We start from the raw sequence: 27,622 nt of genomic DNA, 5'->3' as shown, positions 1-27,622 counted from the left end.
CAAAGCTTAACATCAGAATTGCAATTGCCAACTTTAACAACAGAACATAATTATGGCCAGGCTCTATCAATTATTTTTCTGCTACATAATGGGTAACAAGACTGTGCCAGCATATAGATTATAAAGTAAGGGTTCAGCAGAGGCACAAGAGCCCCTTTGTATAAAGGCCTCTCCTTCAGGGCCAGGACCAAACTCGTAATGGGACATGAGGTTTTAAATGCAAATCTACAAATCTGTTTTTGCCATTTTTGCCATTGATAATTGAAAATAATGTGATAGTTGTAATATTGTTATAGTGAGTGAATTTTTCCTTCTGTCCAAATATATGTCCTTTAAAATAAAACTTACAATTTGTCTCTTCTACCGTCATTTTGTAACTAGCAATCGTAAGAAACTAAGCAAAATATATGCAATAAATCTCTGCTAAGGACATTTTAAATTGAACCCTTTCTTTTCCTTCAAATGCTTTCTGAGCTATCACTTAACAATTTTTAGTTACTTTCTCATTCCTTTCTTTTGTTTTATGTTCCATTTGCCCCTTATTTAGAAAACATATATATTAATGAATGTACATGAACATTTTCTAATTCTTAGAACTGCTTAAATTTTTGTTTGTTTGCAATGTGAGTTACATGCACAGGTACACACAGCACATCTTGTGACAATGATGACTGTTTATTGTATTGGAAAGAGCCACTGATAATGATTGCTGACAGATTTATTTGCTTAATTCTGACCTGTCACCACTATCTTTGGGAAATGGAAGCCTTACTTCTTGGCATCCTCTCAGAATCTCTTTCTACAGAATCTACTTTTATGAAAACACATCCACTTCACCTGTGGCTATGTGCTGTCTGACACTGATAAGCTGTGTTACAGCTATGCCGTGAGAATTCAGTCAAAAATGGTTTACTTTACCCATCTGTGCTCTTGCACTTACAGAGCTGCAGGTAACAGTTCTTCTTTAGTAGCTGGTAATCCTATGAAATCATATTACTGAAAGTCCTGTCTCAAGAACATTAAGTTCTCAGCCTTGAATCTCAGTTCGTCTCATTCCAGACTTGTCTCCTTCTGGGCAAGAGGATGGTCTTTCAACAAAGAGAGGATAAATAAAGCATGAGTTCATGTGATAAATGTACATGGGATAGAGGCTAGAATTTCTGTTGCATAGACCAATTATCCACTGTGTTTGTGCTCTAAAAGTACTAAAAAAATTCTTGTCCCTGCCTCAACAATCTTAAAATCAAAGAAAGACAGGAGGCAACATTTAGATAACTTCAGTGCAACAAGAAAGTGAGACAGCATTGATCAGCATGGCAACTAAAGTTCTTAGTGGCCCAGCAGTGTCGTGCCAAATTTTTTTGAAGGCACATGGCAGGTTTTAAGAAAATAGTAAAGAAATTTTTTAGGGTAGCTTTTCAGAGCTTACAGGGAATTCCTCCTGGTTTTTAGGAGCACTTTGCCAAAAAATCTGAAGGTACTTGTTTGAAAATGTACCAAATGGGGAATTTAGACTAGCAGGATGGAAGTGGGAGTCAACATCTCAGTAGGGAATGCAAGTTGATGCTTGGGCAATAGGGGATAGACTGTGAAAGCAAAGTAGTTTATTCTGGAGGCAGTAGATAGATGCAGTAAAAACATTATAGGCATTCGTTGTTCCATTTGACTTAATTTAAAGTAAATGTCAGATTTTAGGCATCTGCATCTGAAAGATATATCAACATCACCATGACAAGTTATGCACTCAGGCACACTTCGAGGGTCATTCCTGTGCTTGTGGTATAATTTCAGTTCAAACAGCAAGACAATCTAAAAAGAAATGACACAAAAATTCCTAGCAAATACTTTAAACAGGTTACACAAAATAATCTTTCAAAATCTGCCTCATAGGAGATTTTGTATTGCATTTTTCAGTTTACATTAAGAATGCAAGCTTTAGAAAATAGCAGTTACTATTGGTTGTTTATACACTTGATGTCTTCATAGCAGTGGTGTAACTAGGGTGGGGTGACTGAAGCAACCACTCCAGTCACTGATTTGTGGGGGAGGAGGAAAACAGCTTCTTCCAGTAGCCATGATGGCTAGGGATGGACATTCAAAAAGCCAGAGCCTGAATTGATTCAGTCTTTGCAGATTACTCTAACCTGCATAGACTGAACCAGTTTGCAAGTGGACAGACATTCACTTTTGGCTTCAGAAATGCAGGCACATGCCTGAAGTGGCTCTGGCCAGAAGCCAGGGGGCACTACAGCAAGTCCTCAGCTGGAGAGAAACTAAGCTGAGGGAAAGGACAGGTTTGAATATGATTGAGGATGGGTTTAAACTTCCACTGTGGTCTGCAGGGACTCCAGCCAGGGTGTGCCTGGATGAGGGAAGCAGATAGTTCCCAGCCCTGACACCCCTCTCACACAATGGCAGGAGTGGGGCTAGACCCCAAGTAGCCTGAGGGGATTTGGGGTTTAATCCTCCCATTGGGGGGGAGGGGCAGCATGGGTACCAGCAGGCTCCGCCATGCACCCAGGGCCATGGGGGCCAGATGACAGTAGCCTGAGGGGAAGGGCAGGGGTTAATCCCCCCATTGTAGGCAGCAGCAGTGGAGGCACCAACACCCACCCGGGGCTGAGTCCCACCAAGGAACAGCTAGTCGGTCATGGAGAGGGGGCGGGGAGGGGGGATGTGACCCGCCTGTGGGGAGTGGGGGAGTCTAACTCACTGCTGCCTCCTACTGCAGTAGCATGGCCTGGGCTGCGGCAAACCTATGGGGTGGATGTCAGCGCCTGCCACCTCCTGCTTCCAGCCCTGGATGCCAAGATTTGCAGTTGGGCTGGAGCATGGCTCCCTGCCCCCTGCCTCTCTTGGTGGCAGTGGAGAAGCGAACTGTCACAGCAGACAGAGGATCACCTGGCCATAAGCCCTGCTTGCCAGTGGGCCAGCTGAGGAGGGAGTGGGGGGGAAAATACCCCACACAGCCTGGCTTTGGAACCCAGCAAGGCTGTGTCCGGCACAGGGGGTGTTTCCCCCCAGCCCCCACTGTCTCTTCATCTGGGAGTGGGTGTGGCCAGGTGATCACCCTGGCTCCTGGCTCAGGTGGGGACTGTAGCCAGGAGCCAGGCAGATAACCTGACAACATGTCTCCCCAGCTGGCAGGTTGGCTGAGAAGGGAGTGGGGAGGAAAAATGGCAGCCTTCTCTCCCTCCCTCCCTCTCCCATTCCTATTGCAGACCCTTGCTTCATCCCAAGAGTGGCGAAGCAAGCATGGCCCCTGGTGCTGCCACTTCACTGAAACTGGCCTGGGGGGTCACAGTATTGGGGCTGCCTGGTGCTTCCTGGGCAGCGCTGCAGCCCCTGCTGGGGAGTCAGGCCTGCCCCGAGGTCCCTGCGGGTGTCAGGCAAATCCTCTCCCCCTTCATGGCCAGAGTCAGCCCCCACTGCCCATCAGCCCTGCCTGGCACAGCCTCTGTGGCTCCTGGCCTGCTCCACCTGCCACGCTGTAGTGTGGCTGACACTGGAGAAGGGAGGGGACTCGCATCCATGGCTGCAGCTCCCCCTGCCCCAGTCTGTCCTGCAGCGTGGGGCTCCCTGGTGAGTGTGGCCCACAGCCCAGCAGGTCCTGTGGGATAGCTGAGAAGGGAGTCGGGGGAGGGGGGAAACATCCACCCCATGCCCAGCAGAGTGGGGAAGCCGGCAGCGGGGGCTTTACTCCTCTGCCCCAGCTGGGAGCTCAGTCAATTCCCCACCAGAGGAGGGGGTGAGGACGGGGAATCCACCACGCTCCTGAGGATGTAAAAGTCCCTGCTGGCAGCTGTGGGTGGGGCCAGCCCTGCTCCATTGGAACAGAGAGCACAACCCAGCCCTGAAAACCATGGCAGGATGGTGGAGGACTCTGATTTAACCTGGACTGGGTCTGGGACAGAAGTTCCATGAACCAGTTTGGCTCAAATCAGTTAAATATGACACTACATTCAACCAGGTTTATCTTAAACCAGTTTTGGCCATTTTGAAACTGGTTTATGTGCACTTAACTTATGTTCTGTTTCAGGTTTAAGCTGGTTCCTGACCACTTAAACCTGTTTATGTGCAACTTCTGTCCCTGGCTCATATCCTGCTTGTAATCATGCTGGGGGCAACTTCCAGTTGCCACGGTCCTTGTGCCCCAGGCACTGAGCCGCACTGCTACGCTGCTGGTTCATGGATCCGTTAGAATGTCTTTGGTATTTTTATCTGAAAATCATGTGTTCAGTTCAAGTGCCATTTTAAAATTTAATTGTAAAAAGAAAATATATTTGAAATGTAAAGCAAACCTTGATATATTTTCAGTTTTCCTTGCTAATGTTTAGGCTAATGAAGACCAGGCCTAACCAAAATTTCTTAATACATGGGGAAGTTAGTTCATTTAAAAACTGAAATGAATGCTATTTCTAAAATAGTCCAAATGACAAGAGTTCATATTATAGGAATAGCCACGAATTAGCCTTTCAACATTTTATATCAATGTTTATCATCTCAGGCATAAATCTTACTTTCCTTCCCTTTGCCCTGATGATTTATGAATGAAGGTCCAGGAGGCTCATCATTTATGGCCACAGCATGGGCTCTGACATATGTTGTACTTAGAAACTAAACCCTAAAACGTATTTTCCAGCATCTGCCTCTGAAATTGTTTATGGCTCTGACCTGTTTACTACAGGATTATTCATACTTCAGAAAATCTGCCCCGTTTCCCTTCTTGTTTTACTTGTTTGTAAAAGATACTATATAGGCAACTTTTGGACACTGTTGAATTTGGCACAGTGCAGCCTTCTTCAATGATCAGGTTTTCCACACCATACTGCCAGGGTCTCCTTGTTTTTTTAAGAGTGGTCCTCACTTCTGCTAGTAAGAGAGTAGTTCAGGCTGTCTCTGAAAAGATTGCTGTTAGTGTTAATTGTGGGCTTTTTTTCCTGCTTTTGATGAGGACATCTGGCTACTAGGAAGTCTGCTGATACACTTGCCAGGTGCTAGCAGAAGGCTCCATCTTGCAACTTCACATGCATATTTCTACTCTACAAATAGAAAGAATCGCCATAGCAGTTAGTGGTCCCGCAAGGCTTAGGCCCCAAATCATTTCATGTGCCTTATCAAGAGCATCCATGTGGTTAAAACATTATATCAGTAACAATGTCTTTCACTTCCTATCATTAGAATTCTGCTAGAAAATATAAGCTAATCACCAATTTGTTCAAATTGATTATCCTACAGTGAAGGTGAATCTTTTTTTGAAACCTAGTTACAGAGCATATATTGAGTAAAAGATAGAATTAGTATTCTCATAATGTGCAGACTTTAGCATTTTTTTTAATGATTACATTCATTTTGGAAATAAGTTATTCCCATACTGAACTTTTAGCTCTAAAGGTTAAAACCATAATTTTCCTGGGTGACATTCTTCTAGAAAGAGAAACAAAAGTTTGAGAAACCAAAATCCATTTTTTTTTCTCAAAAATGGGTAATCTTGCTGTGAACTTTTTAAGCAGGTTGGTCATAAGTTGATTGGAAGGCTTTGCCTCAGTTTAAGAAATAATATAAATAGGATTTTTAAATATGGACATATATTTTCAAGATAGAAATACTAAGCTGTCAGGTTGCCTTCTACCCTCGTTGTTAATATCAGATTTTTTTTTTAAATCCCCTTATATTAGAGTAAGGGCTTGAGTGTGGCGGATGCAACAATATATTTGATGAAAGCTAAAAGGCAACACACACAAAGATGACACCCTTTCCCATGAACTACTTTCTAGCTCTCTCTTTTTAGATTCTGAATTTCTTGGAGCAAGAACTGTTCTATCTTGTCTGCCTAGAAGGCTACTAGTATATCTTGGCTACTAATATATCTGCCTAGAACATTATTAGTATCTAAAATATACTTAGTACATTTTTACTTTCACACTGATGAAGTATTATGGATACAGTATTCATTACATTTCATTCCTATAATGTTGTCATGCTAGACACATCTTTTTCTTAGGAGTTACTGAATGATAAGGGCTAGCTAAATCTGCAGAGTTGGACTTGGATGCTCAAGGGGTGAATAGAGCCTTTGTGCTTCTTCTTTCCCTAGATAGGTAAGAGCTGCAGTGGGTCTACTGGCACTGCACTAGGCTGATCCTATCACTGGTGCTAACCTGAAAGGGCTCAGGGAAAGACGGGGCAAAGATGAGAAACAGTCTGGGTCTTTCTAGCACTCAGTCACTTATCTACCAGCCAGTAAAGCTGGTTGGGGCAGTGAGAGACTTCTGCATCATTCAGTGTAGGGCCTTTCTGGAGTTGAAGCCATTTTCACTATCCATCCTCCTAGCAATGCAGCCCATAATCATGCCATGAATAGGTTTTGTTTAAAATACAAAACGTACAGGAGCTTGTAAACTTATGGTGTGGACAGGTGTTTATTTGAAGTGTTAAGAACTTCTGGGAAATTTGGTCATTGTATGAAGTTCCCACAGACCTCCTGGCTGTGCCACACATGGCACTACCCAACCCACAGGGCTGTGACTCTCCCTTCACTTTGAGTGAAGCAATGAAGAGTCTCTCCTTTCACCCTACGCATGCCTTTTACCAATAGTAAAGGCCAAGAACTGATTTTGGAGTATTCAGACATTAGCTCAACCACCCATGAGTTCTTGCTCCTTCCATGTCTTGTAGATAATATCAGAGGTTCTTATGTGACAGCAACAGATATCATTTTGCCTAGCTGGAGGGTTTGGGAGGTGAACTCCTGCCATGGGATTTTGGGCAGGGGGAATTTTATCCTGTTCACAAAAAAAATATGAACACAAGCAGCAAGTCCTTATGATGACCTGTGAAGCTGCTCCTGCCTCTTGTGAAGTGTTCAGCATGAGAGAAAGACTCCTTGGAGTCATGGTCAGAGTCTAGGAGCAAAGTTTTCTGAATGCTGGAGAACAAAGCCACACTGTATGGCCCTATACATAACTATAATAGGGTTACACATGGTGGTAGAACTTATTGGGTTGCTGAGATGTTGTTTTTGGAAAGAGCTAACATTTATTTTATCAGGGAGACTCTTAATGCAAACCACTTGAACATCTCTATGCTTGCTTTTTGCATCATTAAAGGGGACTATTTCTCACAAGTGTAATAGCCTGTCCCTAGCCCTAGGCCATAACAGTTGTTCTAGTTTAATACCTCAAAAGTTTTCCAAGATACACAGCTTTCCACCCTTAAATAAACCATTGAGCAGTTTGCTGACATTTTCTCAGAATGGAACATGTCTTAATAAGCCTATTATTACTTGTACATCTCTACCCTCATCCATGATTAGGTAACATCTTCATTGCAAATACAGTTGTGCTTATTTAGAAGTGTAAATGATTAGCCCATAATGAAAAATTTCAGGATTTGCTTTCTTTATTACTCCATGGTATTGTACAAGGTATTCACTTCATCATAATCTCTTTGTAATTTCTGTTGTGATACATAATGGATTAGTGTTTGTAAAAGTCTGAAATCCTAGAATGAAAGGCATTGGACTTTATTACTAATGTTTAAATTTACCAGATATTCTCTTTTTTTTAGACCTCATCTTGACACATCAGCAGAATTGAGATATTCTGTGGGTTCACTAGTTGATAGCCAATCTGATTATCGGTCAACTAAAGTGATAAGGCGACCTAGAAGAGGCCGTATGGGAGTCTGCAGAGATGAACCAAAGGTTAACCATTTTATTGCTTTCAGAAAAGATTTTGCATGGGTTATTGCATATATTGCTCAGTAAGACTACTAAAGACATCATTGAGGACTGGCATTAATTGTTCAGTGAAATCATTTGACAGTGATAAATTGCTGTAGTTGTAGAGTATTTATGAATTATCTACTTTTCAGTATAAACAATATTAAGAGCCAATGTAAATCCCATAGACAGGAGAATGTACCCCATTGTTTGTAAAAGATACTCAGCATGTGGATAGAAGAATGCACTGTGGTGTTTGGGAAAGATATCACATCAGGTTACAGAACTTCCCTGTTCCTGCAGTTTGCAAAAAATGCTAAATACAGATGCAAAGAGGTTTCCATTCCTGCATTTGATTAGTGTAGGGAAAGATACTGGAGTTCAATAAAAGGTAGATGCCTAAGTCCCTGTTGTGCTTTTAAAAATATCCCCCTTGGTTTACACTGAATTACAGCAGAAGCAGTATGACAGTAGTTCACAATGTCTGTAATATATTTTAATGTAAATACAAATAAAAATGGAATTAATCACTCAGTCCATGTTTTAAATGTGAGCAGCTGTTCTTTTCCATTTCTAGAAATCAGATTTTGAATAGGCTTTTTTCTGAAGCTGCATTTTCCAAATTCCTGTTTAGGTGAAGTCTCTTGGGGATCATGAATGGAACAGAACGCAGCAGATTGGAGTCTTGAGCAGTCATCCATTTGAAAGTGACACAGAAATGTCTGATATTGATGACGATGATAGAGAAACTATTTTTAGCTCCATGGACCTTCTCTCACCAAGTGGGCATTCTGATGCGCAGACTTTGGCCATGATGCTTCAAGAGCAACTAGATGCAATCAATAAAGAAATCAGGTATGGATTTTCAGTAAAATACACAGTACAGCCTGGTCATAGGTCAAGCTTCCCTATGATGCATAGGTTTACTTTGCATTGTCTGCAAAGAGAGCACCACTCAGACCCCAGTTTTTGGGTAACGTAGGTGTTTATGTATAAATATATTTACTGTGGTGAAGCTAACAAAAAGTATTTTCCTTCCTAGGCACAGGGCTTCAAGGAATATTTCAAAGGAAGGGAACTTTCTGGCCCTTTAAAAGTAATAATTTAGAGAGAGCTAAAAACACAAAGAAGCTTTGACTGATTTTCACAAACAGGTCTTCCTTTCAAAATTTTTGTCCCCATCCTATAATATTTCTGTCTCCCATAAATGACCGCATATCCCGAAGATTTTATGTTAGTCCAAGCATGGGTCTGGTTAGTAATTATAGCTGTATTCTACCTGGAATTGGTCAGAATTACTCAGAAAACTTGGAAGCAAGAAGAAACATATCATGCTTTTCATATCCCGGTGTGTTACAGAGCTTGGAGCCAGAGGAAAAAATCATTGTCTTTTTTAACTTAATTAATATTTCATGGTAATTAAAAGACAATAAACATGGAACCAAATAGTGTCATTTTGATACAGTCAGTTTTCAAAGTAAAACCACACTTTGCATGTTCTGTCAGCAAGAGCGTTTTAAAAGGACGTTGAGATAGATGTATTCTTTCTTCACAATTGTGTTTATAAGCTCTCAGTTTTGTGGAAAGATGAAAGAGATAATACTATGCAGGTTTTAGGTCAGCCTTCTTGTTTTGTATACCATTTAGTACTCAAATGGAGAGTAGTTTGAAATATAACCAAGGATGGCTTACTTTTTGTTAGTTTTTCATGTCTGCCCCTTGTGCAAGGTAGTTTCTAATGTGTAGAGCATGCTATAATGCATGTAACTGAGCACTTTTTGAATTGATATTAGACTTTTCTATTTTAGAGAGGATTACAGCTCATTTACGTAATGATAGATTTATAATCCTGAATGTTTGCGATTCCAAACATTTCTCCATTTGATCCATTCAGGGTTTTAATTGTGTTTTCTAAAGTGTCTTTTACATCAATCTAATAAAGATAAAAGCCCAAAAGAATGTTTTTGTCATTGGAAGACCTAAATCTTGTTAAAATAGTATATTCCAAATATACACTAGAGAGAATGTTAGTTATGATTTCTGTTATAAAAAAATGGGGTCCTGCTAATGACCTAATTCAGAAGGCCAGAGTTTAAATAAACAATTTGTTTTTAAAAGCATTTCAGTGTTGCCTCTTTAATGATTAATTATTTGCTATGGTAAGTGTTGTGGCAAGAGAACATACATATAAGTAATGTAGCTAGATTGTGTTTGTGCTATACTAAATCAGATCATTGATCTGTTTATAGACAGGACCTTTCCTCTGGCAGTAGGTAGGATGTAATGCATTGAAATAAAGCAAACAAAAGAAGAAAAAGCTAAATTTAGTCATATTGCAGTGCCTTTGACGAAATGAGAAGCAGAGTCTCATAATTATGCCGACAGGTTGGCTGATGCTTGAAGCATGAATTTTGATAACTCTTATCTTAAATTTAGTTTGCAAAGTAAGATATTACCGATGCACAGAAGCGTCACTTGAATATTCCATTTTCTGAACATTAAGGAATGTTATTTGATTACTAGAATCATTCAAAAAATGATTATCCCCTTAGATTATATGTGTTGCATTGCATGTGTTTTTCTTGTCAAATAATATTCATAACAGCTTAGCAGATGATTGGAAATATTGAGATAAAATACTTATTTTTCACTTATATGTGCTTTATACAAGATGTTTCAGTACTTAGACTGCTAAAATGAAAATGATTATTTCAATTGCTTGTCAAACTATTAGATGCATTAGATCTCTTATCAGATCTCATTTAAGAAGGTACTCTAGACCCCTTGTGGCAGTTCTTAAATGGATTTTAGGCAAGAAGATTGTTCACAGCAAGAGACCTCTTAGCATTATGTATTCAAGGCATTATGGCTTCTTTCGTTATAATGTATCTATATTCACATTTTACTCCAAATAGCTGGTTCTGAAACACCAGTCTTTCATTTCGCTGTATTACTGGGATTCAGGCATTGTTTTCTGCCTGTAATATATATTTATGAATTATGGAAATGTAAAAAAACCCAACATAATTTATAAGTTATGATTCAAGAACACAATCTAAACATCCTCAGGTGATATTTGGACCATATAAATGTTTATAGATATCATATTCATTATCAAAAAGAGAAGTGTTTTATGATGAGAATAAGTACATTTTACACCCCATTGTCTAGTTAAATCTGTCAAGCTTCATTCTCTTATTTATTAATTTACGGGGATAAAGCAGGCAAATTGTTTTGAGAGTTGTCTAATTTTATTAATGTGGATTATTCTAACAATCCTTGCATTTTCATTTAGGTTCAAATTCAGTTCACACTTTGGCCACAGCTTATCGGATTAAATATATATTTCCTTGTATATAGTAGAAGCCAAGTATAGTTAATACTGAAGCCAAATTCCCATTATAAATCTTCTGTTAAGCCCTCTAACCCTGTTGTGTTTCTCTCATACTAAAATCAACTCTTCTGAAGTTTTACATGCTAAATTTTGTTGTTGGCTAGATTATTCAGTAGTTGGGAAAGAGAGGACCAGGAAAAGGAGTTTTACAATTCTGGCCATTAAAAACGTCCGTATCACTGATTTTTTAAGTATGTGTGTCACTTATTTTAGCATATAAACCATGCATTTATTTTGTTCGTGATCCTTCTTGGAGGTAAAGTGGCCTCCCCATTATGGAAGTATACCCTATTATCTCTGAATGTGATGTTTTTGGTGCTTGCACATCAAGGCTAGGGACAGAAGTTATATGTAAACTGGTTTAAGTGATCAGAAACTGATTTAAACCTGTAGAAGGTCAATACACATAAACCAGTTTCAAAGTGGCCTAAATTGGTTTAAGATAAACCTGGCTGAATGTAGTATCAGACTTAACTGATTTGTATCAAACTGGTTTATGCAACTTCTGTCCCAGATCCCTTTCTGGTTTAAGTTAAATCAGAGTTCCCCAGCATCCCAGATGCTTTGCAGCCCTGGGCTGGGTTTTGCTGTCTGCTCCAGAGAGCTGGGCTAGCCCCTCCGCTCTGCTTCCCAGCCTGAGTAAGGGAAGAGACATGGCCCCCTGAGGCAAAGGGAATAGGAAGGCGGTTTATTCTGCCCCCTCCCCTACCATGGCACTGCAGCCCCTGTCACCCTCCCAATCCAATGGCAGGGGAGGGAGCATGGCCAATGCCAGCTGGCATGGCCCCTGCCATCCACCTCCCCTGCGGCTCCAGCCAGGGTAGCCCCGTGCCTCTGCCCTCAGCAACACACACAGCCTGGCTGGGCTCAGCCCCGCAGCCAGCGTTCCCTCTCAGCTGTGCGGCATGTGCAGCCGCACAGGCATGCTCATACCACGCTGCCACGCATGCCTGCACGGCCGCATATGCCACGCAGCTCAGAGGGAATGCTGCCTGCAGCCCCAACCGGAGCCACAGCCCCAGACCTGGGTAGATAGCAGGGCTATGCTAGTGGCTCTGGCCAGGCCCTCCATCACCCAAGCAAGAGTAGGAGGGAAAGCTGGACAGACCCCAACTATGGTCCTGTGCCCAGAGACAGGGGAGTTTAATTCTCTTTCCCTCCCCGACCCTTTACTTGAGGCCCTACTCCAGCCACTGCCTGGCCTCAGGAACAAGCCTGGCAAGGGCTGCTTCCCTCCACCCTCTCCAGGCACAGCCTGGCTGGCATCCCTACAGGCCAGGGTGGGGATTTAAACCCCTCCACAATCATACTTAGCTTAGGGGGCCTAGTCACACCCACAGGTCAGAGTCCCTCCAGACTTGCAGCTGCTGCAAATATATGGGAGGGCTGCTCAAGTGCCTCTTGGCTTCTAGCCTGAGCCACTGCAGGCATGCACCTACACTTCCAGCATTAAACATGCATGTCTGTGTACTTGTAAATTAATTCAATCTTTGCAGATTACACTAACCTGCAAAGATTGAATCAATTTTGGCTCTGGCTTTTTGAATGTCTGTCCCTAACCCAAATCACAATTACCCCACTTCCCCAACACAGCTATGGATCTCCATAGGAAGTGATTGTCCTTTGCCATGGCAGAGTTCATATGTTCTCAAGCATTTTTGTAGGAGAAAGTGGCTTACCCACGTGTTCCACCTAGATGATTTCTTCCTCCTTGGGCCATCCTACCACCCAACTTACAAATCAAATTTGCTTTCTAAAGTCAAATAATACATTTATTTTCAGAAGTCTCCTCTACCAGATTTTACATTTCAAGAGAAATGTTTTTGTATTTCCAAAGAAGACATACTGCAGTAAAACATTCTTGTTAACTGGCCAAGAATTGGGGAGCCTGCATTATAGACATCTGCAAGACAGTCTGTTTGTGTTGCTTTCAAAAATTAGACAGCTATTATTGACTTCTTTGTGCCCATTTCTTTATCATGCACAATTATTTCATCTGGAATTTCTGTTTCCAGCTACCTTTTTAACATTATACACCTCCTTTGTGACAGTGACTTTTTTTTATCATATGTGCATGAGAAGGGAAAGAAGAAACAAGAAAGATTAGGTACATTGTAAATTAGCCTCTTTTTTATTCCTAATTTAGTGAAATTCATTCAAAAGCTGAGGGCTTGTATAGACCCTTTTCAGAAAATGTCCAAAAGAAGCCTAAAGTCTCTGGGGCAGATCTCGTCCCCTTTTTCTGGCAGTTTTACACCTCTCTGGCAAACCATAGCAATTATCAATTCAGTAGCTGTTGTTTGAGAATGATCTTGCCTTGGGATAACCTTAGGTGCATAGAATCAGGATAAGAATTCATTTCCCTGCATTATCAGGGCCCTGCTACGTGTTCAAATTAAAGCTGGATAGAAACCATCTGTAGAGTTATTAAATATTTTCAGACACTAACTTTATGACTATTGGCTCTTTTTATAGCTGGATAGTCATTTTTATTATTTGATAATTACTTTGCATGGGTGGCTGGCCTAAGTATACTGGGTGTTTAACCAGTTAATTGCATTATGTATGGAACATTTAGTAGGGGCCTTAGAGTCACATCTGGGGCACCATTTTTGTTCCCCAGAAAAGCCCCCATGTTCTAAGTCAACCAGGAATAAGATAAAGATCTGAGGCTGTTCTGACTTACCCTGGGTTGAAGGTACAATCTAGATGAAACTGCTAATTGGTAGATACATAACTGGTTGAATTACAGTGCTCAGAGAGTAGTCATCATGGCTCAGTTGTAACTTGGAGAAAGGAATCAGGTGAAAAACCCCTGGGTCTTTTATGATCTTGGTACTATTCAGAATCTTCATTAATTACTTTAAGGATGGACTTAAAGGACTCCCAGCCACAGGGGTGCACCATGCTCAGCTACAAGTGAAGGGACTCTCAGCCCCAGCAGCTGCCAACTGAGAGTCCTAGCAGCATGGGGACCCAGAGTGAGGGTGCTTGATGCATGGGACCCAGAGATGAGGATACTTGATGCACGGGAGGCTGTATTGCAAAAAAGGGGTGCTGTATTGCAAAAAAGGGGTGCTAGTAAGCCAAAAGTTGAATATAACTGCAAAAGCAGCTAATAGTATATTGAAATGCGTTAGCAGTGTTGTTGTAATTAAGTCACAGAAAGAGATTTTTTCACTGTATTCTGCATTGGTGAGGTCTGGAGTTTTGTATCCAGTTTTGGAATTATTTAGTCTAGAAGAGACAAGGCTAAGAGGCAGTGGTGTAGTTGGGTGGGGCAACTACGGCAGTTAACCCAGGGACACCAGGGGCTGACTTCAGGGGAGGGGACAGGACAGAAAAAACATCTACCGAAGCTGCACGATCATGCCTTCCACACGGCAGCAACTGCAAGTCACTACTGCCCCTGTGTGTGGCATCTGCCCTAGGTGCCCAGCCACGTCATTATTCCTCTGCTGAAAGGAATTTGGTAAGTCTTCAAATCCAAAAAAAGGGTTAACTATAAAGAAGATAGCATTCAATTGTTCTCCTTATCAACAAAGGACAAGAAAAAAAGCAATGCAACAAAGGAGATGTAGTTTGAATATTAGGTATAACTTTCTAATTATGTGTATGATTAATAGAGGTGGTGCAGTCCCCACCACTAGAAATTTTTTAAGTGCACATTGGGCTTTTTTTCCTGGGACAGTTTTGAAAAGGATGATCCTGCTTTGAGCAGAGGGGTTGACTAGATGATCTGTTGAGACCCCTTCTTTTAGGGGACTGGGTCATGCGTGGTCTGGCACAGGAATCAGGCCTCCAAGGGAGGGTTGAGAATCCAGCAGGTGATTACCAACCTGAAGCAGTGTTCATAGCACAGGCCAGGATCAGAATCCAAAAAACCAGCAACTGCGTTACCAGAGCTGGATACAAACCATAGGGCAAAGTGAGAGGATGGAGTCAAGCTGGTGATCAGAAAGTCACTTCTTAAAAATGCTAAAGTGAATCAGTAGCAATTAGGACCCTGGTCTTTCTACTCTCAGCATTGTTCCTTCTTCATTAAACTTTGTTTAATGCACTTGACAAAATTGTTCACAGGAAACACCAGAAAAGTCCAAACTATTTTTTTTAAATCATACATCCTTTTGCTACAGGGGAGGGCTCAGCCCAAGTCTCCTCCCAGGTGCAGTCATGACTCAGCAGTCAAAGAATTTTCTGTATGTGTTTCTTCCCATTCCTCTAATCCCACAAGTCCTCAGTGACTGTATATATACAAGACACTGACTGTGCAGTAGCTCATGATTACCGTGAAGTAGTGTCACGTGGCAGGAAGCATGATGTGACACTACTGCCCAGTAGTCATGAGCTACTGCTCAGTCACTGTCACAAAAAGCTGTTCCTCCATGCAACTGCACAGTAATTCCAGTTACTGTGCAGTCATTTAGTACGTGTTTATACAAGTTTATATTTGTTTATACAAGTACCAAAAGGCTGTGTAGTAACAACTGCGCAGTCAGCATCTCGTGTAGATGCGGCCTGTATGTTGTTACAGAGGCCGTTGCTCATTGCTCCCAGATGACCATGACAATTTGGTATTAGGATCTGAGTTAGCAAAAACTTTTTTGATATCAACATTTTGTCCCCTTCAGCTGTGATATGGAAAATGTATCTTCATAAACTACTATCAGAATTTTTCAGACAGTTGTATTCCTCCAGTGAACCATTGTGAGTTTTTATACATCTCTAGTAGTACCAAGTAGCTGCAGAGGCAAATTTCTCCACCTCTGTTTGAGAAGAAAAGGTGCCATTCAAGAGTGAAAGTCACCTAAATATACTAACCTAAATATATTTTTTGTTTTCTCCGTAAGGTTAATCCAAGAAGAAAAAGAATCAACAGAGTTGCGCGCTGAAGAAATAGAGAACCGAGTAGCCAGTGTGAGCTTAGAGGGCTTGAATCTGGCCCGAGTTCACCAAGGTACATCTATTACTGGCTCAGTGACAGCTTCATCACTTGCAAGCTCTTCTCCTCCTAGTGGACACTCAACCCCAAAACTCACACCCCGCAGTCCAGCCAGAGAAATGGATAGAATGGGGGTCATGACGCTGGTAAGGAAATGTGCAATGGCAGATTTAAGCATAATATGTATATAAATAAACCTGTGAGAATCTTTTCACTATTTAGCTAGTTTTCTTAATGTGTATTTTATCCACCTGTTCATCGCATGATGTAAGCCCTTCGGAAAAAGGACCGGTTTGAATTTTATTAGGAGTGCAGTACTCGGCACATTAAGGCTGTGTTCTCTTCTTAGGGCCTGTTGCATGCGGCAGGTCATAAAAATTAGTAAAACAGTGGTACTGTAACTGATTAATATAGAATTACTAATGCTAAGCAAAGATATCTGAAATGGTGCTGTTCATAAATAATAGCTTGCAGCAGATCCCAAAACTGTTAAAAACAGTCCATTTCAAATCTTCAGCAGATGTCTAACGGAGTTATTACTTACCTTAAAAACTTTATACATTTTATTTTATATTATTTTATTTTCTGTGTCGTATATGTGACATATTTTATGTTTGGCAGTAGATGCTTTCCATTCCGTATATATTAGGTACTTGAGTAGCTGATTTGTTTTCAGTATTCTGTTTAACCAATATTATTTAAAAGCTGCATTTATTTGAATAGTTCATTAACCCACATGGAGTAGATTCAGCTAAGAAGTTTGCGATTTGCAGCTTTGCGTTTTGTCAGCTGAAAACAAATTAAGCTAAACTAAAATGAATGGGGACAGCATTTTGAAAAGCTTTGCAAAAGATTCCAATTATGATTCTAGTGTACACATGGATCAGTTTAGCAAACTACTTTGCAGCCAGTGGTATTGCTGCAGTTCATGTTGATATACCTAAGCTGGCTTTAAGGTTCAGTGCAGGTGCAAATGCTACTTGTGATCTCGATTATATATTCAGGTGGCTAGCCCAGCTTAAGCTCCAGGCTATAGGATTTCATGTAGCAAATTATGCACTGAGAATTTTTGAGTGCTACTGCTTCTGATCTCAATTTAATTTCAGCAGGAGGTGAAATGCTTCCTTGTTTTTGCTGCCTGAGAATGTACAGGACAGATGTCCTTTGGCTAAAAGGTCTAGACTGGGAAATCCTGCATGGAGATTAAGGCTCCAGGGAACCCAAATTGTGAAAATATCTTGTATTGGTTGGATGGGTGCCAATAACTGCAAGCTGATCCCTCAGTCAGATCTATGTAAATTGTGTAAAATCAGCTCTGCAGAGGTTGTTCAGCTCTGGTTATATTTAAGAGTGACATGTTCGCTTAAAGTAGGATTGTGAAGGAAAGGAGCAGTGCACGTTGTAACAGACTTCCACTTTGACGTTGGACACCCATGCACATGCTCCAGCACGTTGTGCAAGGGGGCATTTTAATTAGAGCGGCTCTCGGGAGCCGCTTTAATTAAAACATCCACAGCATCTCATGTATCTGGTGTCCCACATTTCAAAATGGTGGTGGGGGCACTTTAACTAAAGCTAGTTCGATGAACTTTAGTTAAAGCACTCCTGCCTCCATTTTGAAACGCCGGAGCGTTCTGATTAAAATACTCCAGCAGACTTGGTTAATCAAGTAAACTGCCCACAGTAAAGAGGTCTATTCATTTGGATTAATTATTGAAAAGCTCAATTACATGAAAACATTAATTCAGATTTCGCAGAGCAGGAGATAATTTCCCTGTGGCATGTGTAGCAGTTGACATTACATTCTGCTTCCATACTTGTATTTTAGTGAAATGTTCGTATCTTTGAAATACTAGGCACAGTTCCAGAAGTATTTGTCTTTTATTATTGCTCATTTTAGGGGCTGTGGTTTATATGAGATCTGAGTAGAAGAGGCTCTAAAAATAAATATAAACATGAAAATGTATGTATATTGTTCCTTAGGCGTATGTAAATGAGGGAGATGATTGTAACAGTGGGTAATTATTTGTGGGGCAGGGAATTTTTGTGGATTTAACTCATTTTGAAATTTTGTGAAGGGAACTGTTACTGTGTGTGCCATGTGTACTTTGGGGGCCTTTTGTACTGTTTTAATAACAAAATAAATAATGCATGCAATCCCACTCTTTCTTTGATCAGATAAGATTTACTAATAACTGCCTTGTTGTTGCTTTTGTCCTCCATCAAAGCCAAGTGATCTAAGGAAACACCGGAGAAAGGTATGGCAATAGATGTTTTTGTGTTTAATAAAGGTATTGGATTTCTGTAGTATAAACTTTGTGTTGTAAGGAATTTCTAGTTTTTGATCTGAACATTTGGTGAAAATGGATTTTTGCTGACTTCAACCTTAAAAGGTTTGGAAATTTGTGAATCAGTTAAGCTTCTCGGATGACTTTATTCAACAGGAAGTTCTTTAACACAAACCAGGCCTAGTTATATGCTCATCCTGTCATTAAACATTTTGTCCATTCTTCTTCTTGATTTATTAGCCAGAGGCTAGTGTTTGCTTTCGTGTATAATAGAATAATGTACAGTTTTCACATAACCACTTGTATGTCATTGTTACAAATTTCTGTTCTTTACACAGTTATTTCCTAGCACTTTGACTACTTCACAAATAAGGTGAAACCTTGGACTTGAGCACATATACATTTAAGAAAAAAATCCTTTTTCACTCAGTGTGCCCAAATGGCAGTTACCATAACTGACATTTTTGTTATTTACACATTGTTTGCAGCTCTACCGCTGGTGCTCTGTGAACGTGTACTAAGTGTACTATGACTATATGCAAGTCACAGAATTCCACCTGAAATAAATACACTTGGAGGGAGGAGGACACTCCCATTTATTACCCTCATAGCAAAGTGGTTAGGGTAGTCACCCACAAAGCACTACACCCAAATTCTAGACCCTGTCGCCCAAAGGGGGTCAAAACCTGCATCTCTTCATCTTTTCAGCACAGTGGTTTATCTACTATGCCACAGGTTAGGTATTATCTAGACCCTTCTGGATGGGATGCATGGATCAATAAGATGGATGATATGCTTGGAAAGGAATGGGGCCCTAGGTGCTAGCCTGGACTATGCCCCCGGTATATCAGAAACTTCCTTACTGCTGTCCATACATTTTATCCAATGGATATTTAATGCAAGGTGCAGTACCTCTGCTACACATGGTGAGCTAGAGAAAGGTCTGGATAATTCCTAATAGAGGACCTTATGGTTAAAGCATTGTTCTAGGAAGTTATAGAAACACATACTCAAACCCCGCTTTGCGTGAAACAGTCCTAGAAGCTGGATCTCCTGATTCCTGGGTGAGTGCACTAAAACATGAGAGGATTCCCCTGCCCCTGCCCACACCCCCACCCCTCCTGGTTTGCCAGGCCACAATGTCAAGACGTATGCTCAGGCACACACATACAGAGATTCATACCTGCCCAGCTACTGCAACAAGATCATAAAATGCATGTAAATGCCAAAACTGGCAACTATGCCACTGCGGGTATACAGTGGAACAAGTTTCTGCCATTGAATCCTGAGAAACTTTGCATATATATGTCATTCTCTTGAACTCAGCAGAACTACTCATGTATACAATTTTTAGCATCTCTTTTCAGGATTTAACCCTGTTTTGCCTAAAAGAAATGATCTGCTTTTCTGAGATTTGTTGATTCATTCATAATATACATTTTAAGACAGCATACCTAGACTATTTAATAACTTACCTGGTAGTCTAATTGTTTTACATAATTCTTAGTAGTTGGTCACACAATTTTGGTTTTTGTCAAATATTTCATTTAGCAAATTCTTGAAATATCTGCTGAAACTTACTAAAATCTTTAATAGCTGATACTGATTTTTACTCATATATCTTACTTCAAGATTGCAGTAGTTGAAGAAGATGGGCGTGAAGATAAAGCTACAATAAAATGTGAAACTTCACCTCCTCCAACACCCAGGGCTATCCGAATGACTCATACTCTTCCTTCTTCATATCACAATGATGCCAGAAGGTAAGGTGCACATAACGTGAATTAGTAATTCACAACTTTACCATATTTTGTCCCTCTAAAATTATATTCGTTTTCAGATTTCCTGATACAATCTGTGTATTTATATAGTTCTTTGAATGTTTTTTATTTTTCCTGTATACAATATTCAGCTAATTATTGGTACTAAAATGTAATCATGTCTATGTCTATAGCAACTTGGAAAAGGAACCTGACCTTAATAGTCACCTTGAAAGGAAGTTGTGTACATAATAGTAAAAATCCTGATGGATGGAATGGAAGGCAAGGGGAAATCAGAACCAGAAGTGCCTTTGTGTAAAGAATCAGGATGGATATGGATGGGGGGCAGGGGTAAGCCAAACATGCAAGAGAGAATGGTTAGGAAAGACAAAGGGGTGAAGAGACATGGTACTGAATGAGGCAGAGAGACTCTTTACCGTAGAGTGTTGGGCAATCAAAAGAAAGGTCTGTAGTAGAAACTTTTGGTGGTAGGGTAATGCTGGTCATTTCTGTGACACTTTTATATTAGCAAATTTCCTAGTATAGCTACAACTATATCAAATAAAAGTACTTTCACTAGTAAAACTTATTAGCCATACTAGCCAAAATACTCTCTTGCTGGGGTGAGTTTTCCTTGCCTTAAGAAATTTCTGAAGCTTTTGGAAAACTTTTATTCTGCAGTACTAGATTAAGAAGGAAAAAATGCTGAAAATATTTGGTATAAAAAGTGATAACACATATGTGGGAAATTTTTTAACATCATCATACATATTGTCAGGAAGGTGACAGTTCTGATCTCAGCCATGTTTGATTAGTATTATTATACTTTTGCTAATGTTTGACTAGCCTAATTGCAAATGTTGCATATTATAAAGATTCTAACACTGCCTTTGGGAGACTTTTTAAAAGGTTTTCCAGATATGTGTGGTATAAATACTGATTCTTAATTTCATTTATATAAAACCTAATCATAAAATCCCCTTGTTGCACTGTACCCACTGTCTCCTTCACTTTGGATTTTAACACCTTGACTAATTTGTAGCTAGTTATGTCCCCTCCACTTGACTCCTTTGTTCTTTTTTTATAAGCTGATGAGTGTTACTGGATGCAAAATGTACAGTTATGTCTATCTTAAGATGACAAACATATTCAATTATTTTATTCCCATGACTATGTTTCAATGAGTCAAAAGCAGGATTGGCCATCAGAGGGCATAATAGATGCACAAAATAGAGCTCTCACTATTAAAAAAAATATATATTTTCCAATTGTTGTAATACATAGAATCCAATTCTGAGAATAAAAAACAACTTTGACCTGAGACACGCTGTGTCACAGCTATTGGGAAATCATAGAAAACTAGAGCTGGAAGGGACCTCAGGGGAGGTCACCAAATCCAATACTCTGCTACAGGCAGAATCATCTCTGTCAAAACCAATGCAAACAGATGTTTATCTCATCTGAATTTTAAAACTTCCAGTGATGGAGATTCCATGAACTTTCTAGATAATCTGCTCCAAGACTTAGCAATTCTCATAGTTCATAATATCTATACCTAAGTCTCTTCTTCTGCAGTTTAAACCTATTATTTCTTGTCCTGTTGCTTGTAAACATGAAGAATTGATCACAGTCTTCTTTGTAACAACCCTTTTTGTACTTGAACCTGTAATCAAATTTCCCCTCAACCTTCTCTTCTCCAGACTAAATAATCCCACTTCTTCCAAGGTTTTCTTATATATCATGTTTTCTACACCTCTCATCATTTTTGTTGCTCTCCTCTGGTGTCTTTCCAGTTTGGTCAAGGTCTTTCTTGAAGTCTGATGCTCAGAAGTAGACATATTACTCCATGAGAGGTCCCACAAGTGCTGAACAGAAGAGACATTTCCAGTGATTTACATCTTATTTTCTTGCACAATCTTTCATTGTCACCTCCTTTTCCACCTGCGATCCATTACAATCACTAAGGTATCCCTAGTTCACAGTTTTCTCCCAGTTTAGCACTGGGCGATTGATGACTACTTTTGTAGCACAGTTATCCACCCAATTATGAACCTTTCTTATATTTGTTTCATCTAGTTCATATGACCTTAGCTTACATTTGAGAATGTTGTGGAAGACCATATCAAAAGCCTTAATTAGGTTGAGATATATAATAGGCATTGCTACCCTCTATCCATAAGGCTGTCACCTTCTCGAAGAAGGAATTGCTGATGCACAGGCATGATTTAATCCTGATAAGTCCATACAGGCTCTTTCTTACCACTTGTGTTTTATTTTTTTCATTTTCCAGTATCTTTCCAGGTTTCAAAGTTGGACTGTTTATGCTGTAATTCGCTGGGTCCTCCCTTTAAGAAAAAACAGATGGACCTTATATGTACCCTTTCTCAGGCTTCTGAGACCTTACCTGAAATTAATTGAGCTATTTTCTTGAATTGCGTTAGAATGACTCTTATCAGGCTCTGCTGAATTTGAAAATATCTACCTCATGTAAGTGATCTCTATATTCTGTAGGCTGAGTACCTGTCTACCTCTCTTTGATGCTAATTTTTATCATTATCTGAAGATTGACCTTTCTTGTATAAACTGAAATTAAAAAGGTATTAAAACCTCAGCTGTCTCTGCATCATCCACAATTAGCTTCCTGTCTCCATTCAGGATGTACATGCTCCTTGGTCTTCCTCTTATTTCTGTTCTTTTTATTTATAGAATAATTTTTGTTGCCTTTTAGATCTTCTCCATGCTATCTCAATTTACATATTGGCATTTCTGGTTTTGCCCTTATATGGTTGTACTATAGCTTTATACACATCCTTCGTAATATGGCCAGGTTCTAATTTTTGTAACATTTCCTTTTAAATGTCAAGTCATGGAACAGTTCGTGCTTTAGTTAAGCAGCTCTCTTCCTACATTGCCTATTCTTCCTTCACATCATGATAGCATGCCCATGTACCTTTATTATTATCTCTGTAAGAAACAAACAACTCTTCTGGATTTCTTTCTTCCTTCAACTTGCCTCCCATGAAATCCTGCCTTCAGGATTATGGCTTTGTTAAATTGTGCTTTTCTGAAGTCAAGTGTTTTTATTCTGCTTTATTACTTTCTTGCTTTCTTTAGCATTGTGTACTCTATCATTTCATGAGCAGTGCCATCCAAGTTGCCTCCCACTTTCATGTCTTAAACCAATTTGTCCCTTTTAATAAGAAACAAATCAAGATGAACACCCCCCATAATTGGTTTTCCCCCTACCTATACCAGAATGTCATCCTCAGCTTAATGCAATAACTTTCTGATTGACTGTGCAGTGTTGTTTTAACTTCCCAACAGACCTTTCAGTAATTAAAGTCCCTAGTAAGCACCATGTCATGTGATCTGGGTGCTTCAGTTACTTGTTTAAAACAACAACAAAAAGACCCATCCACCTCTTCTGCCTGGTTTGGTGGTCTAAAGTAGACAGCCATCAGGAAATTGTCCTTGCTATTTTTCCCTCTTACCGTAGCCCAGAACCTTTCTGAGGTCTATGTTCCACTTTGCTCTGGAGCTTGAAACAAGTATGCATGTGTTTGTGTGTATATGTATAGTTGTATGTGTGTGTGTACACATACATAAAGACAGCACCTCCTCTTTTTTTCCTGTCTGTCTACCCTGGCCAAGTAGTGTTCCAGTTGTGTGAACTATTCCACCAAGTCTATTATCCCAATGAAATCATGATTTCACCTGTGCGTGCACTTGGACTTCCAACTTGCTTATTCCCCATACTTCTTATATTAGTATACAGGCATCTTAGATGACTGGATAACTGCCTGGCTAATTTCTGTCCATTGACCTTGTTAAGTTTCCCCATGTTTTCTCCTCTTCTTAGGTCTTTATATAGGTCACTCTACTTTTTACTTACCTTTAGGCTGCTATCTCCATCCCCCACTGGACATACCTTTAAAGCCCACCTCACCAGATTAGCAGGTCTATGTGCAAAGATATTGTTCCCCTTCTTTTTTAGGTGGATCCCACCCCCACTCAGTAAACTTTCTTTTTGGAACGCCACCTCATGATCATAGAAGCCAAGGCCTTCCACATAGCATGATCTGTGTGGCTACCTGTGGATCTCAAAGATGTCTTGGCCCCTGCCCTGGCCCTTTAGTAGACGAGAACACAATTTGAACCTCTGTCTCCTTCATGATCACACCCAGGGCCCTATAGTTACTTTTGATCTGTTTAGAGTCATACCAAGCCAAGCCCACATGGATTAGACATGTGAAGTAGTAGTGAAAAGACTAGATGAGTCTTGGCTATCTTTGTAATATCTCTAATTCAGGCTCCCAGCAGGCAGCAGGCCTCCCAAGACAATGAGTCATGTAAACAAATGGATACTTCTGTCCCCACATAAGGGACTTATCCACCAACACTGCCCTTCATTTCCTCCTAGAAGTGATGGACTCGGTCTCAGTCTTTGACTTGCCCAGCTTCAGCTTTTCTACCATCCTAAAACAAAAATGGTACCTCTCCTTCCACTGTCCCACTAATAACTTTCATTAAACTTACATAAATTTACATAAAAGCCACCAAAACACAGAAAGGGAACTCCATCTCCAAACCTCCACTCCTAGATGGCATTTCTGCTTGCTCGGTGTAGTGCTAGGTAGCTAGATGGCCTAGACTAGTGGTGCTTCCTTGTTTACCTGATATGTCTTGGCACCTGTGCATAGTTCACTGCCTCCAACAACCCTGCAAAGTGATACAAAGTGTGGTCTACAAGGACCAAGCAGACAAACGTTCACCCCAAGGCTTCCTTCTCTTATCGCATGCAGGAATCCTATTTAAGCTTGAGTACTCCTCGTGTCACTTGCTCCTTGAAATCATTCCTCTTTCCAGTTGTCATCAGTCCTCTTTCCAGTAACAAAAATTCACTATATTAGCTATAATTACCTGTTTTACAGGATATTTTTTTATTTGAAGTTAAATCTATTAAATAGCCAGTGCCTGTTTTATAATTTAATAAATGCCCCAAATCTGCATTTCTTTAGCTGAAATGTAGAATCAAATAAAATTAACATTATATTTGGTGAATGAATTAAACATAAAATTAGTTGATCAATTTATTCTAAAAACACTCTTTTATACAAAATATTCGCTTTTTGTAACTGTCTAATAATGTAATGTAAATGAGATAAAATTTCTGTCATGGATATATTTTTCTTTATGAATGCAATTTCCACAGAATGTTAGTTAAAAACTGTATGTCATCTGGTTCCCAAAGTTTTCCAACATCATTTTTTTATAACAAATTAAAAATATCTTCTCTAATTGTGTGTCCTTCCTGCCATTTTTGTGGAGATGTGTGAGCTTGACTGAGACATTGGACTATTCTATATATTGCAAAACTATATAGAAAAGAAAACATCACTAGTTTGATTAATTGTTCCAATGATGCAGAGATACTTCTTAGATTCCAGTTAATCTGTTTGCACAGTTGCAGAGGAGAAAATGGAAAATCACCCGGACAATCATAACATGTTATCTATTCTATTCTTAATTTTATAGTAGTTTGCCTGCTTCATTGGAGCCAGAAATCATTGGTCTTAGCAGTGCCAATAGCAGCCAGGACTCCCTGCACAAAGCTCCCAAGAAGAAAGGAATCAAGTCTTCAATAGGACGTTTGTTCGGTAAAAAAGAGAAGGCCCGACTTGGACAGCTCAGTAAGGAATTAGTTGTACCAGGCCAAGATCACTGTGTCAAAGTCATTTTTACATTTTTGGTTTTTCTCCTTTTTTGTTTTTGTTTTTGTTTTCCAGACTGCTTATTCTTTTGCTTTGGCAGAATCTTACCAAAATATTTCACTACATTAATAAGAAAATTTGTTAGGAATTTGATATAGTGATGATCTAAATTAAAGGAAAACTTTCTGACACCATTTTTTATTAAGTTTTATTAGATCTGTCATCTTAAATTGGCTTACTCACATGCTTAAAGTTAAGCTTAAACTTAAATACTTTGTTGTAAAAGAGCACAATTTCTACCATTATACTCTCAACTGATGAAAATAAAAATCCCATTGTAATCAACTTTTTAAAATCATATGATCTGAGAGTTTCTCACAGCTCAGTGTAGTAAGACCGACAGTTTTCTGTTCTCTCACTGGATATCAGTTACTGCCTCTCTTCAGTGATGTTGCATATCTCAGTAGCCCTCTTATTGTTGGTTATGCTGCCCACCGAAGCTCTGCATTTTCCTCCTCCTATTCCTGCATTTTCCCTCCGCTGTGGTCTTTGTCTAATTACTTTCTTGGTCCAGAATCTGCCACTATGTCTGAGTGGCTCAAATCATATTCTGTAGGGTACATCAGAGATGAGATTGAAGCATGAGCAGACACATGCTAACTTTAATCTTTGGTTACAAAAGCAGTGAATATACAGCAGCACAGCTTTCAGGTCAGGCTAGTAACCCAGATGCATGCCCAGGTTCCATAAAGGCCATACGCAAACTGTTCTGAACTCTGTGTTGCCATGTCTTTGCTGCTGCTCTTAATGAGAAGTAGATAGATTGACACTGTGATGGGTACACCTAGACAGACAGCAAGCACAACCCTGATCCCATTATGGACATACTCTTAGTGGATAAACTTTCAGAACAGAATTACAAAGACAAAATAGGCTTTTCAGGAAACAGGCACATTAGTCCAGATCCTTGTCAATAACTTGAGGTATTGAATCAAATGATCTGTAGACCTGTCAGAAAGAATATGGCATAATATAGCATTCTATAACTCTGAGAGCCAAAACAATTTGATTCAAGACTTTGGCAAGTTACTTAGCCGAGCTTATCTATGCATCAGTTCCCAATCTGTAAAATGGGCATAAGATCACTTACTTCCTCAGTGAGGTGGTGTAAGAATAAGTGTGCTAAAGATTGTTCATCATTTGTATACTACACTGATGAAGTTCATTAAATTATCTATGTGAGATAGAGAAAGATTCCAGAACAATGCAGAAATTTAAAACATATGGGTGTCTTTACACATGCTTCGGGGAGGCAGGGGGGAGCACTTGAATTAAAGTACCCGCAGGGTCTCAGTCAGCGTCCCATGCTTCAAAATGGCAGTGGGGGCACTGTAAGTAATACTTGTTCAACAAGCTTTAATTAAAATGCCCCTTCTGCCATTTTGAAGTGTGGGGATGCTGAATACACGAGGTAGAGAGGCTCCTGGAGCACACTAATTAACACACTCCAGCAGAGTCAATTAATTGAATCTTCTCCAACATACTGTAATTAGAGCGTGTTGAAACAGTTTTCCCGCACATCTGCAGACACCCTATATTGCTAACTTGAATGCCTAAAAATAGAAATGTAAATCCAAAATGAAGTAGGCTCCTGGTTATATCACTGCATATAAACTCATAACTAAAATGCCACAGAGAAAATAGGATAATCTTAGGGTCAGTGTATCAGAGAAAACAGCAAATATTCATGTAGTTTTATTCAGTTGCTCTACAAACATCAGTCTTTCTTAGCATGCTATAACTG

General features: G+C 39.9%; 1 protein-coding gene across 2 annotated transcripts in view; it reads left to right on the top strand.

Moving 5' to 3' along the window:
* The window catches only part of PPFIA2 (PPFI scaffold protein A2), a 600,314-nt gene that overhangs the window by 506,550 nt on the left and 66,142 nt on the right, over positions 1-27,622 (top strand). For both annotated transcript variants that reach the window (XM_090042615.1, XM_090042614.1), the window contains exons 15-20: positions 7,570-7,705; positions 8,358-8,578; positions 15,968-16,205; positions 18,288-18,317; positions 19,980-20,110; positions 25,643-25,797. In XM_090042615.1, the coding sequence (XP_089898741.1) occupies positions 7,570-7,705; positions 8,358-8,578; positions 15,968-16,205; positions 18,288-18,317; positions 19,980-20,110; positions 25,643-25,797 (911 nt within the window). The remainder of the gene's footprint in view (positions 1-7,569; positions 7,706-8,357; positions 8,579-15,967; positions 16,206-18,287; positions 18,318-19,979; positions 20,111-25,642; positions 25,798-27,622) is intronic.

Source organism: Crocodylus siamensis, chromosome 4, assembly GCF_052110815.1.
Source record: "Crocodylus siamensis isolate JL-2025a chromosome 4, ASM5211081v1, whole genome shotgun sequence".
NCBI classification, from domain to species: domain Eukaryota; kingdom Metazoa; phylum Chordata; order Crocodylia; family Crocodylidae; genus Crocodylus; species Crocodylus siamensis.
This window is presented reverse-complemented; position numbering and strand designations above follow the sequence as displayed.